Raw genomic sequence first — 14,168 nt, forward strand, 5'->3', positions numbered from 1 at the left:
ACATCTGTCTCCTTCATAATGGTTGTTGGCAAATTGTTTATATGTTATTGCTACACTTTATTTTGCAGGTTGCCGTTATCTCCGTTGCCCGACCTTCACTCCCCCTGCAGGTGGCTGCACACGCAAACTTAACAGTGCTTTTCCACGCTTCACACTAACCCCTTCCTTCTCTATCATGCTTTTCCTTTTTTTAACCCAACATAGCCTGTATAAAAACAGAACCACGGCAGACATCTCCACTTTCGAGACTCCAACCTTTTAGAGTTTTTCCCTTCACCTCTGTGACAGCGACATGGGTCTTTGGGTAAGTTGAGCAGCTGACTCTCTCACATTTAATTTACACTAAATATTGTGTGTATCTGTGTTTGTGTAGGTAGTTTCTGTTTCATCCTGATGCAAAATGCAAATTACTGAATCAGTAGAAGGTTTATCTGAAATATCAACCATTTTAATAAAGGACTAATGCTTATTATAAATATTTTCAGTTTTCACACTGATCTGCCACAGTTAACTGAGTATTTTGAGGTTTGGACCCAGTGGTCACACAAAGCAACGTATTTTAAGTCACCATGGGAACTATCAACTTTTGTTTAGCTAGCTAGTTTTTCACTGTGTTTAACTCTTTCGCGACCACACTAATTCCTCAGCACATCTGCTCAGGACCACATGTTTTTGGCTATTTGTTTACCTTTTATCTCACGTCGAACCGAACTCTGTACGTCACCTAGAAACAAACGGTCTTCACGTGGTTGAAGAGTGACTTTACAACGTGCTCCACGAAAAAACGGCGAGTTTTTCCGCCGTTTCGTTCGTGAGTAAGAAGTAGAAGAAGAGAGCTGGGTTTCTCCAAAAACGGAGCTCCCGCTCTAGTTTCAGAGAAAAACGCACTTTTGTGTCAAGTGGCAATCTGCTCATTTTACCGGTACTCTGCAGTGTGGCATGTCTCCCAAATCATTTCTACGGCTAAATAAATATATTTGTAGAATACTGCTGTGTGACTGGCCGGCGATGAGTGCTCTGTGGCAGGGGCGGCCGGTCACAGCCCCCGCTGCAGAGCGCCCACTCCGCTGCACCGTGAAAACAGCAGAGATAACCGGCTTTCAGATCCGAGTCTCCAAACCAGAAACGTTTGTAACAGCACCGGAAAAACTCGCCAGATTTGTCGTCGGTCGCTTTTGTCAAAAGTCGCCAAGAGGGTTTGGAAAGTCGCCAGATTCAGCGAGAAAGTGGCAACACTGTAGCCGACAGCCGCACAGCGCTGCACGCTGTCCCCAGAGCAGCATTCAAGGAGAACGATTACTCAAACAAAACCAAGATCACACAGTTTATAAAAAACATTATGTTTTGGTTTTAGTTTAAAGCAGATATCAGCTTCACGGCCGTTTCGGCTAATGCTGCGTTCAAGGCAGGCTTTTGAAACCGTAAGTTACAGCTTCAAGTCACAACTACGACTTGGTAGCGTTCCAGGTAACCCGTAGCTCGTGTTTTTACCATCCTGTTGTCTGTGAAAGTTCCCTATAACGGCCACTCGTAACTTCCGACCCGTGAACTCGTACCAGATCGAACTGGTATGACTTCACAGGAAGGAAAAACACAAAGTACGAGTTTCTTTGAACGCACCATGAGTTAGCAGCCCCCGCCCTTGTCAGGCATCAATTGGTCCTCGTGCTACGTCACCACATTCACGCGCATCCCTTGGCTGCACACACAGCCCTTCATGCCGTTCTCTCTCCTCATTGGATAACACTTGTATCCCACAAGGAAAATTTTCTCCTCGGGTTACAGCAGAGCAGAGTGACGGAGAGACTCGTGTTTAGGCTGAAATACTTCATGTAAGTGATTGCTGACGGAAAATAGGACTATTTAGGACTTATATTAACAAAAACATTCCACTGATATCTGCTTTAAAACAGTTTTACATATCAGAGGACTACCATATTCACACACAGGGTACCTGAGAGTGTCTATTATCGTAATCTGTAAAAAAAACGGTTTTGACGAGTTTGCTCGTCAGTGGTCGTGAACGTTCGGCAGGCTGTGACGAGTTTACTCGTCAATGGTCGCGAAAGAGTTAACATAGTTTGTTACGACTGAGTATTAGGGCCACATTGAGGGGGAAAAAAATCACAGACTTTGAGAATAAAGTTGTAAATTTACTAGAATAAAGTAATACATTTATGAGAAGTATGGTGCATTATGTAACAACTAAATACAAAATGTGACGTTTAGTAGTTTATATTGCGTTCAAGAAATTCATTACACAATGTGTCAGATTATTACAAAATGTGGCGTTATTACATTATGAGGTGAAAATTTAATACATTATTACAAAGTGCAGCAATCCTTCTCGACTTGAGCGCTGCTTTTGACATGTTGAACCCCTAAATTAATATATAAATAAAGTTCATTATCATATTATTATTGTCTACCCAGGTAACACTGTTAGTGGGGCTGCTGGTTTCGGTGGCATCGGACCAGAGCTACCTGCCCATTGACTGTGATGACGTGTATCGCCATGACAACACCAGCTCCAGTGGGGTGTACACCATCTACCCAGGAGGCCCCACCTCACCCCTGCACGTCCTCTGTGACATGGACACTGACGGGGGCAGATGGACCGTCAGTACACTACACCTCATATCTGATTAGATTTCTTTCTTTTTTTTAAGTATAGGCTACTTTTTGGCTTTTTGCCTTTAATTTATAGAACACAGTAGAGATAGACAGGAAAGGGGGAGGCAGAGAGAGGGGGAAAGGGCTGTCCGACGCGGGATTCGAACCGGGGCCGCCTGCGGTGAGCCCACACGGGAAGAACCTATAGGTTTTAATAGGTTTGAATATATGTGACAATGACATAGACATAAAATTGGCAGACAGTCAGTGAGTGGCTGGTGAACACAGCAGAGCATTTAGCAGTGAAACGGAAAGTATGGAAATATTATAGAGCCTTGCAAGAGGTGAAGTGTAATCAGAGCTGTGTGTTTCCTTTTCTTACTTGTACTGTAGGTATTCAACAATGAGCCGGGTGAAGGCTGAATGTTACACTGTGGACAAACAGACTAAAAAATACTACAGGATTTTTGTGAATTCTGTAAAAATAATTTTAGGAAATAGAACAATTTGGCAGTTTCACTGATTTCACTGTATAAACAAACACATTTTTGTGCAATTTTTGGGAACCATGAGTATCTGTCCAAAGATTGGTATTGTGATATAAGCCTAAACTTTAGACTATATATATCAATGTCTCTTTTTAGTTGTTTTTTTTTTTTTTTTTTTTTACCTTTGTTGTTTTTCATTTGCTGCTGTAACAAGTAAATTTTCCATCAGTGGGATCAATAAAAAGTCTTGTCTTATCTACATTTATGACGGAAACAACCTCAAGCTTTACAGTATCTTCAAAACAATGCTAATAATAATGTTCTAACCCTGCTCCTCCCCATCCTTCTCCTCTTCTTCCTCCTCCTCCTCCTCATATACATATAGGCTGTACAAAACCACAACACATATCTCCACTTTCAAGACTTTTTTCCCTCCCCCTTCTCTTTTTCCTCCTCTGAAACAACAACACGTATTTTTCCTCACACAGAGCTTAGCTACAGACATGGGTCTTTGGGTAAGTTGAGCAACTGACTCTCACACATTTCATTTACACAACATATTGTGTGTGTCTGTGTTTGTGTGTAAGTAGTTTCTGTTTCATCCTGATGCAAATGCAAATTACTGAATCAGTAGAAAGTTATCTGAAATATAAAATGATTAATGTTTGTTTTGCAACTATTTTCAGTTTTCACACTGATCTACCACAGTTAACTGAGTATTTTCGGGTTTTGACCCAGTGGTCACACAAAGCAACACATTTTAAGTGACATCACCATGGGAACTTGTGATCAGCTAGTTTTTCACTATGTTTAACATAATTTGTAAATTAATTTATTGTAAAATTTGTAATCAACTGCAACCATTAATTTAGTCCAGGACTGCTCTCTGTGGATGTCAGTGTGTGTCAGCGTGATGTCAGAGGTCGACAAAACAAGAAATTCCAAGATAATGATATAAAAGATTAGAAAATTCTATACTATTTATATCATTGTTGTTTTCTAACATTCATGTGGACCAAATAATGAATTACTAAAAAAAATATTTGAACTTATCGGTTGTGATATTTATCACTAGTTGAACCTCGTCCACTTGAGAAGAAGTTAAACTTTTATCAGAGGTGGACAAAGCACACAACTTCATGATAAGTAGAAACAGTTGTGGTCAAATATACGTAACTGCAATGGAGTAAAGGTTATTGAGTCAGATATTTACTTGTCCACACAGTGTCATGGCACACAGGGTAAAGTCCTCAGTTGTGAAAACATGGATCACTAACAACATTGTACATCAGCGATGTCCTGAATACGAGAGAGCTAGGGGAGGGCAGAGAAGAAAGAAGGAACATGGTTAGAAAAAAAAGAGGACGGCGTGAGACAGAGGAGTCAAAAAACAGAGGGCCAATGATCTTGACTAAGGCTTAACTGTGAGCTAATGATTATCAAATGTATGAACCCTATGGTCTTCGATCTGAAAGACGTTTGAAAAAAGCACCACCCCTCCCCTCCGAGCTCGTACGGCCCTCCCCTCGGAGCCTCCTCACGACACACCCCCTCCAGCAGAGCAGAGCAACAAGCCTGCCAACAGAAACCAAGCACCGCGCCTTTTGAACATAAACTCCGCTGTATCAGCACCGCCACTGCAGCCTGAACGGGGTCGCTCTGCACACTGCACTCCGCGGCTCAGCTGAGCTCCAGACCCCAAGTCTCCCTGCTCCGCTCTCCCTCCAGCTCTGGAGCCTTCCTCGGCGCCGCTAATTATCGGTAGCCTAACTGGTGGCGGCAACGGGACCGCCGGCGCCAAGGAAGGCTCCAGGGCTGGAGGGAGACTGGTCACGCTGTGTACTGTGTAACGAGGAGAGAAGCAGGAAGACTCGGGGTCTGGAGCTCAGCGGAGCCACGGTGTGCTGTGTGTCTGGGAGAGGATCAGAGAGTCTCTACGTGACACCGGTACCGGTAATAAAGGCGGCGACACATTCTGTGCTTCTCTGAATCCTAGTGGGGCTTTCAGCGGCAGACCGGCCGGGTGTGGGGGGCCAGCAGGCGCTGAATTTATGGGTTCATGTGTCTGCGGCTGAGCTGCTCAGGGCAGTTACAAACCACTTGTAGTTTCTCAGCGGAAGAGCCTTGGTGCAAGAGGTGAAGTGTAATCAGAGCTGTGTGTGTGTGTGTGTGTGTGTGTGTGTGTGTGTGTGTGTGTGTGTGTGTGTGTGTGTGTGTGTGTGTGTGTGTGTGTGTGTGTGTGTGTGTGAGACCCATTCACTGTATAAATGAACACTTTTCTTTTAGCTGGACTAACTACATTTTTCCCCCCCGTTCCATATTGAAGTTACATTTTGACTCTGTTGTTTCTAGGGGACAGTTTATCAGTGGTCAATTCCATGAAGTTCACCACCTATGACAAAGACCAGGATGTGTGGGATAAAAACTGCTCAGCATTATCTTGGTGGATTCTGGTACGAAGCCTGCCACGACGCAAACCCCAACGGCCTGTACGTATGATGGTGTCTAGTACGATTGGATTTTATGCCGACAATAACCTCTGAATCAAAATTATCATAAAATCTTAAAGTTTTTTCTTTCTCACTCATCTTGTTTTAAAAATTCCTGTCAGACATGATAGCTCTGTTGAACAGGTGCATGCACTTGCTCCCTATGTTATTTTCACCTGATGTATTAAAATTAACTTCTTTTTTTTTCCATATCAAAAATTGTATTTAGTGATTATTATTTGTGATTACCAAATACACTTTTAACATACACTTGTTTGTCATTTTTTAATATCAGTTTTATTCCTCAGTGTAGAAAATGATCTCACTGTTATTTATAAGGAGTTCATTTTTTCCTCTATTATTCTCAAAGGGCAGTACATGCTAATAATTAGCACTAAATACAACTAAAGATGAGGCTGATTGGGACATCTTTAGTTTCACAAGTCATAAACTAGTCATCCAACTAGTGTTGGATAAATAAAACATTTGAGCAGATGATGGTGCTGGAGGAGAAGTCATGTGATCATCAGAGTCACCACAGTTCATCCTGTTTGGATCATTTGTCTAAAGTTCACAACACTACTGTCAACTTCATGGTGGCACAAAGGGAACATTTTGATTTGACATCTGGGAACCATGAATATCTGTCCAAAGTTTGGTATCAGTAATATAAGTATAAACTTTAGGCTACAATGTCTCTTTTAAATATTTTCCAGCTCAAGCTGTATCTTTAAAATAAAGCTAATAATAATTTCCCGACCCTGCTCCTCCTCAATCAGGATCCAAAACAGGGCTAGTTGTGATCGAGGATCTTTATTTTCCACATTAAATGATACAAATGAAAGTTTCCGAAAGTGTTCAAAAAGTCTGAAAAATACTCATCAAAGCGTCAATAAAACTTCACAAAAATGATTAGAAAAGATGGAGATGAAGTTCAGTGCATTAGAGTTTACACACCCCAAAAAATGGACATAAACCCGAGCCTGTCCCAGACCAGACTAAACTTCTTCTCTCTGTGACTTTGTTTTTATACTGTACTGTAAAAGCCCTGCCTTCTTATTAAAATGAGAGGTGAACATGACACTTCTTCCCCAGTGTACGCCCTGTGATTTGTCCAGATGTCATGTTGCGATCTTTCATCAACATAATCTCCACCCTACACGGCGACTGTATCACATTTTGCCACGTAGCGAGTTCACCCAAGTTCAGCGTCTTTGGCACCACTCTATCTTGCTGGTGGCCGTTATCTACATTGCCCGACCTTGACTCCCCCTGCAGGTGGCTGCACACATGAACTTACGGTGCTTTCCCACGCTTTGCACTCATCTCACCTCACTTTCTCAGAACTTTTCAATTATTTACGCAACATTCCTCCCTGTGAGACTTGAAAGTTTCCTGTAATAATTACATATAATGTATGATTACAGCAGATGGTAATGACAAGACAATCAGTTGGTAAAGAGTTTCAGAAGGTCAGAACAAGTAGGATTTTTTTTTTAGCAATTTATCATTGTGTGTTAAACAGAATCAGTTGTATACTTAAAATCAGAGACTAAAAAAATACTAAATTAAAAGTATGTATTATATGAGTCAGACCACATTTAGTTGAAACCCATAAGTGGTAGCATTAAAAATACTACAAATCCTCAATAAATGCTCAACTTAAATTGTCAATGTATTGAACCACAAAAATGTATAAAGTTTTACAGTTAACAGATCTGTCTCCTTCATATATGGTTGTTGGCAAATTGTTTACATGGTACAGCACCACTCTTTTTTGCAAGCTGCCGTTATCTCCGTTGCCCGACCTTCACTCCCCCTGCAGGTGGCTGCACAGTGCACACGCAAACTTAACAGTGCTTTTCCACGCTTCACACTAACCCCTTCCTTCTCTATCATGCTTTTCCTTTTTTTAACCCAACATAGCCTGTATAAAAACAGAACCACGGCAGACATCTCCACTTTCGAGACTCCAACCTTTTAGAGTTTTTCCCTTCACCTCTGTGACAGCGACATGGGTCTTTGGGTAAGTTGAGCAGCTGACTCTCTCACATTTAATTTACACTAAATAGGGTTAGGGTTAGTTTCATCCTGATGCAAATGCAAATTACTGAATCAGTAGAAAGTTTATCTAAAATTTCAACCATTTTAATAAAGGACTAATGCGTATTATGTAAATATTTTCAGTTTTCACACTGATCTACCACAGTTAACTGAGTATTTTGGGGTTTTGACCCATTAGTCACACAAAGTCTATTTTAAGTCACCATGGGAACTATCAACTTTTGTTTAGCTAGCTAGTTTTTCACTGTGTTTAACATAGTTTGTTACGACTGAGTATTAGGGCCACATTGAGAAAGAAAAATCACAGAGTTTGAGAGCAAATTTGTCAATTTATGAGAATAAAGTCATAATTTTACAAGAAAAAAGTCATTGTGTAACAACGCCGCATTTTGTAATAAAATTCTTAAAAACAATATGTAATAACCATTGTTGGTACATAATGCATCAAATTATTACATTTTCTTAATGCAACACCCACATTTTGTAATAATTTGATGCATTATGTAACAACTAGCCTAATTACAAAATGTGGCAAAGTTTATATTGCGTTCAAGAATTTTATTACAAAATGTGTCAGATTATTACAAAATGTGGCCTTATTACATCATGAGATGACAATTTAATACATTATTACAAAGTGCAGCAATGGTGACTCCTCAATCCTGATCCTTCTCGACTTGAGCGCTGAACCCCTAAATTAAAATAGAAATTAAGTAGTAAATAAATGTCATTATCATATTATTATTGTCTACCCAGGTAACTCTGTTAGTGGGGCTGCTGGTTTCGGTGGCATCGGACCAGAGCTACCTGCCCATTGACTGTGATGACGTGTATCGCCATGACAGCACCAGCACCAGTGGGGTGTACACCATCTACCCAGGAGGCCCCACCTCACCCCTGCACGTCCTCTGTGACATGGACACTGACGGGGGCAGATGGACCGTCAGTACACTACACCTCATATCTGATTAGATTTCGTATTTGACGATGAGCCCTAAAAAGCCAATTCAAAAGTGGGGAGCCATTGATAAAAAAAAAAGTATTGTTTCAGTTTTCAACGAGTGTTGTGACTTCTCTCCTTTAAGACTTGTCACTCCAAAGGAGCGATATGTAAGAATGTGGCCAAAAATGTTGCTGCAGTCAAATTCAAAACAGTTTCCCCTGCCCTACCCCCCAAACTCGAGGTTGCCAGACAGCGACGCGCTAACCTCCGCTCTGCTCACTCAAGTCAGTCTCAAAGTCTCAAAGCAGAGTAAAAAGCTAAATATTCATCAACAACTTTAATTGCTCTGACTCACAGTAACTACGAGTGGAGTTCATGTCACTCAGGTGATCTGCAAGTTATTGTAACATTTCACCGCTCCGACGCTGTGTGTGTGTGCAGCGCTGACACACACAGACACACACACATACTGTAACCCCGCATCTACAGGAGCATCTACAGGAGCCCCTGCTGCTGTACATGAGCCTACATGAGACGTCTTACCGCAGAATAAACGACACAAGCCACTCCGGTAGCCTACTCCTCCACTTTCTGTCAGATCATAAAACATGACGATGGGAGACAAGCGACCTGACCGGGCCGGACTCATCTAATGAACCGCTCCACACGTTCACAATCACTTAATTTACCATCGGCTCCATTTCGCCACATTTCCTCCCTCTTTTCTAACTTTCACTTTGTAATCCTTCCCTTCAGCTTTAGCTTCAGCAGCAGCTCAAAATATAGGCTACATGCTCACAACAGCAAGCTGTGCATAAAATGGTAGAGCGACAAGCCGCTTATTTCTACCGTGTGATATCAAGGAAATATGACCATGATAACCAATAATAGAAAACAATCTTTTTTTTCACAATCTCGTTTTATCTCCCAGCCGTAGTTGCAGCTGAATGGAAGCTTAACTGGCAACCCGGAGGCTGAAATGCCACTGACGCTGTGACTGGGAGAGGGCGCTGGGTGGCGAATATTTTGGCTGTAGGATTGTTGTTGGTGAATTCAGTATGTTATATGAACATTATTCCTGAATCTCTCTGATATATTAGGAGGTGTCATAGACTATGTTCCATTATACAACAGTTAGTTCCGACCGGTCCCAACCGAGCAATTTGATTGGACAACGAGACATTCCATAGTGCTGATATACAGTATAACAGCACTGGGACTTTTCACAGACATAATCACTCCGCTGTTCAGCTGGACAGGAGCTAAGCATGGATGTATTATATGAGCTAAGTCAGAGCCACGCTCCCCATACAGGAGCTGCCCCATCTCTCTGCTGCTGCTGCTGTTGCTGCTACAGTTATAAACGGACCTGAACATTAAAACCTGGACCTGACCTGGTCCGTCTAATTGGCGATAAATCTCTACTAAACCCGGCTGGGGGAAAAATCGCCGCGGGGGCAACTACGTTTTGACGGTGATGTGTTTTGATATTAGCGTTAGCTGTTGTTAGCCACGTAGCTCAGCTACTTAGCTTCAACTGTGTTTATATTGATTACATAGCAGATAAACAAATGTAATACGGTGTCGATAACGTCTCTGTATGTCTTCACGCTGGTCCTGTTGCTGCGGTGCTAATCAGACACGGGCTCAGAACCAGAACCAGCACTGGAAGCAGCTCGATGGAGAAGCTTGTAGCTCGTAGCAAGCTAGTATGAAATGTTTATGTGTTGCCTGGCAACAGCCTTGTCTCCCTTCCAGTTGCGGAACTATTTCTGTTGGCGGAGCCAAATAAATGATTAAATAAACAAACAAATCATAATCTCTTGTAGTTTATTACTGTTCTAAAATGCGCTCGTAGCACTGTTGTATAAAAGCAATATCACACTCGAGGTCGTGCTGTTGTACTGTATATCAGCACGGTGTGATTATCTGACCGAATCACAGCCGTGCTGATATACAGTACAACAGCACGACCTCGAGTGTGATATTGCTTAACTCAACTAAACACTCCCAAGAAACTCCAGGACACAGCTTTGTTACTTCCATGAAGTTTACTTGAGATATTTGTGAAACTGCAACAAAATACAGTAAAATACTTATTAAACAAACCTGATACAGAATATCAGTGTAGATAGCACACTTGGCTAATATAACAGCACAACAGATAAATACAATAGAGCTAACAAAGCTAACTGGGCCTTGCTCATGCTAATCAACATCTTAGCTGTCACAATCAACAACAAAATTCAAAATGAGTAACGACTCAATGTTACATACTGAAGAATACTTACACACGTTGCTTTAGCCAAGAAAGGAGAGAAAGAAAGACGGAGAAGGCGAAGCTGACAACTGAGAGGTCACACCTGTAGCTGATCACTACAGCTGTGTCCCAATTCAGGGTCTGCATCCTTCGGAGGGTGGATTTGAAGGCCGATTACGTCACAGCGCTGCGCGAAGGCTGTCCCAATTCGTCCAAATTCGAAGGGTCCTCCAAATGCAGCCTCCAAATGCGTCCTCCTTTCCCCTGCATTCGGAGGATGCATCGCTACCATCCTTCGCGGCCTCCCGTATCCCAAGATGCTTTGCTGCACCGTTGTTGTTATTAGCAACCTAGCCGTTAGCTATCGAACGTAGCAGCTCTGTGCTGTAGCCACGGTAACCGGCTCTGCGGCCGGCTCGGAGGTGTGGCTGCCCGCTGCTGAGCTCTGCTCTGCTCTGGCTGCACAGGTGAGGAGCGGAGGTGTGTGACAACTTTTAATAAGAAAGCTATGAAAACACATTACTTGTGCTCTTTATTCTCTATTCACTTGCCTGAAGCCCCCCCCCCCCCTGGCTGCTGTTCAATGGTTTGTTTATTAGTATATTAATGATAACTGCCCTTGTATTGATTCTACTTCTTGAAAAAAAAAAAAAAAAAAAAAAGGAGGAGGAGGAGGAGCGGTAGAGCCGTTACAAGCGGCACTTTTAAATGTTTAACGTCCGGCCGTTGTTTACGTTCGGCCGTTGTTTACGTTCGGATCAGGAAATGCTCTGAAGGCTAGACCGTCTCATTTACCGACGGTTGATGCGGCCGACGGAGGAGCCTCCGAAGCCGTTGCCTCCGGAGACCGCGTAGGCTGGGTCCTCCGAAGGCTGCAGCCCCTGAATTGAGACACAGCTTACATATGGCAGCCTTTACTTTCCCAGAATGCACCAGCTCTAGGTTGCTATGGTTACAAATATAAACAAATGGGACTAGGCTGCTGACTAACTAACACAATACTTTCAAGCAACATGACAGGAGGATTTTACAGCCAGTTTCTTTAGATTTCTTACATATTGTACCTTTAAATGATCATCATCTGATTTGTTAGCTGTGGCAGCTTGCACAGTTTTCTGTATAGAAAACTATATTGAAAAAAAACCTTAGTGTATTTAAATGAATGAAAATGCCTGATTTTGTTGATCTTTAATTATAACAAAACATTTTAAAATGTATGTTCTCATGAAGTAGCCCAAGTAAACAATATTTACAGCAGCAGACACTTGTTTTTAGAAAGTCTGAGAAAGTAACCAGTGTCCATGTTGTATAATTTAGTTAGTCCATCACCGCAGCAGTTGTGATGATGTTCATATCAGGAATCTCTGTCACTTAAACATGTGACAGAGCACAGTGTGACAGACAAATAAAAGACACTACAGCAACTGTGATTGCTGTTTACAGACCAGATAGTCATCAAACTCACCTGGTTCAGTTGAAAAGATGTTTTTCTTTTTCTTTTTTTAAGTGATTTCAAGTCCTGCTAATTGAATAGCTTTATTTTTAGTTGACTGAATTGTTGTGATTCTCCCTTTCAGGTCTTTCAGAGGAGGTTGGATGGGAGTGAAAACTTCTACCGGCCATGGAAACATTACAAGAGTGGATTTGGGAATGTAGCAGGGGAGCACTGGCTGGGTGAGTCCTAGAGGGAGAATTACAGGTATATTACTGTAAAGTATCTGTGGATTAAAGATGCTCTCATTACACTGCACAGCAGGCAGCGGCTTTTACTAAATAAATAAGAAAAACGAAAAGAAGCTGCACAACCTGCAGCAGCAGCACATGTCAGTCAGACAGTCAGTGAGTGGCTGGTGAACACAGTGGAGCATTTAGAAATGAATAAATTAAAATATTGTAGAGCCTTGGTGCAAGAGGTGAAGTGTAATCGGAGCTGTGTGTGTGTGTGTGTGTGTGTGTGTGTGTGTGTGTGTGTGTGTGTGTGTGTGTGTGTGTGTGTGTGTGTGTGTGTGTGTGTGTGTGTGTCCTCAGGTCTGGACAACATCTTCCTGCTGACGATGAGGAAGAAGAACGAGCTGCGGGTGGACATGGAGGGCTGTTTGGGAGCGAAGGCCTTTGCTCAGTATTCGTCTTTCTTCGTCAACTCTGAGAGGGAAGGATATCAGCTGGATCTGGGCCGCTTCACAGGAGGAGCAGCAGGTGAGGGTCACTTCAGTGGAAATGTTTCCTTTTCTTACTTGTACTGTAGGTATTCAACAATGAGCCAGGTGAAGGCTGAATGTTACACTGTGGACAAACAGACTAAAAAAATATCACATGATTTTTTGAATTCTATAAAAATAATTTTAGAAAATAGAAAAATTTGGCAGTTTCACTGATTTCACTGTATAAACAAACAAACAAATTTCTTTTAGCTGGATTAACTGCATCTTTCCTCCTCCATTCCAAATTGAAATTACATTTTGACTCTGTTGTTTCTAGGGGACAGTTTAACAGACCACAATTCCATGAAGTTCACCACCTATGACAAAGACCAGGATGTGTGGGATAAAAACTGTGCTCGGCAACATCTTGGTGGATTCTGGTACAAAGACTGCCAAAGCACAAACCCCAACGGCCTGTACGCACCTAATGGTGTCAACCATCAAAATGTCCAAATCCTATGGTCCGCATGGAGAGGAGAGGTGTGCTCCCTTAAGACCATCACCATGAAAATCAGATCAGTTGCTAAGTATCCATGCACTTAATCTGATCAGCAGTAGATCAATGAGATAATCACGCCCTCCATCAGGGTTGGAGAGCTGGGATGTTCGGGCATATAATCACTAGTCCGACTGGACTTAATGCCAACAATAACCTCTGAATCAAAATGATCATAAAATCTTTCATTGTTCTCTTTCTTACTCATCTTGTTTCAAAATTCCTGTTAGACATGATAACTCTGTTGAACAGGTGCATGCACTTGCTTCCTATGTTTTTATACCAGATGCATTTAAATTCAGTTTCCTGATTTTTTTTTTCATATCAAAAATTGTATTTAGTGATTATTGTTCGTGATTGATGCTGATCTGAGTGATTATCAAATAAATACACTTGATTGTTTTAACTTCAATGTTGTCATTTTTAATATCAGTTTTATTCCTCAGTGTAGAAAATGATCTCACTGTTATTTATAAGGAGTTCATTTTTTCCTCTATTTTTCTCAACTGGCCGTACATGCTAATAATTAGCACCAAATACAAATAAAGATGAGACTGATTGGAGCATCTTTAGTTTCACAAGTCATAAACTAGAGTGTTGGATAAATAAAACAT

General features: G+C 41.7%; 1 protein-coding gene across 1 annotated transcript; it reads left to right on the top strand.

The window, feature by feature from the left end:
- Positions 1-292: 292 nt before the first annotated feature.
- On the top strand, positions 293-13,803 carry LOC310995677 (microfibril-associated glycoprotein 4-like; the record flags this gene model as incomplete). The annotated part of the gene is made up of 7 exons (XM_083984794.1): positions 293-304; positions 2,434-2,619; positions 4,872-5,054; positions 8,411-8,596; positions 12,435-12,531; positions 12,886-13,053; positions 13,336-13,803. The coding sequence occupies 7 exons, from the start codon at positions 293-295 to the stop codon at positions 13,599-13,601; spliced, it is 1,098 nt and encodes a 365-aa protein (XP_083840920.1). The 3' UTR covers positions 13,602-13,803.
- Positions 13,804-14,168: the final 365 nt, after the last annotated feature.

Source organism: Trachurus trachurus (genome assembly GCF_905171665.1).
Source record: "Trachurus trachurus genome assembly, chromosome: 13".
NCBI lineage: Eukaryota > Metazoa > Chordata > Actinopteri > Carangiformes > Carangidae > Trachurus > Trachurus trachurus.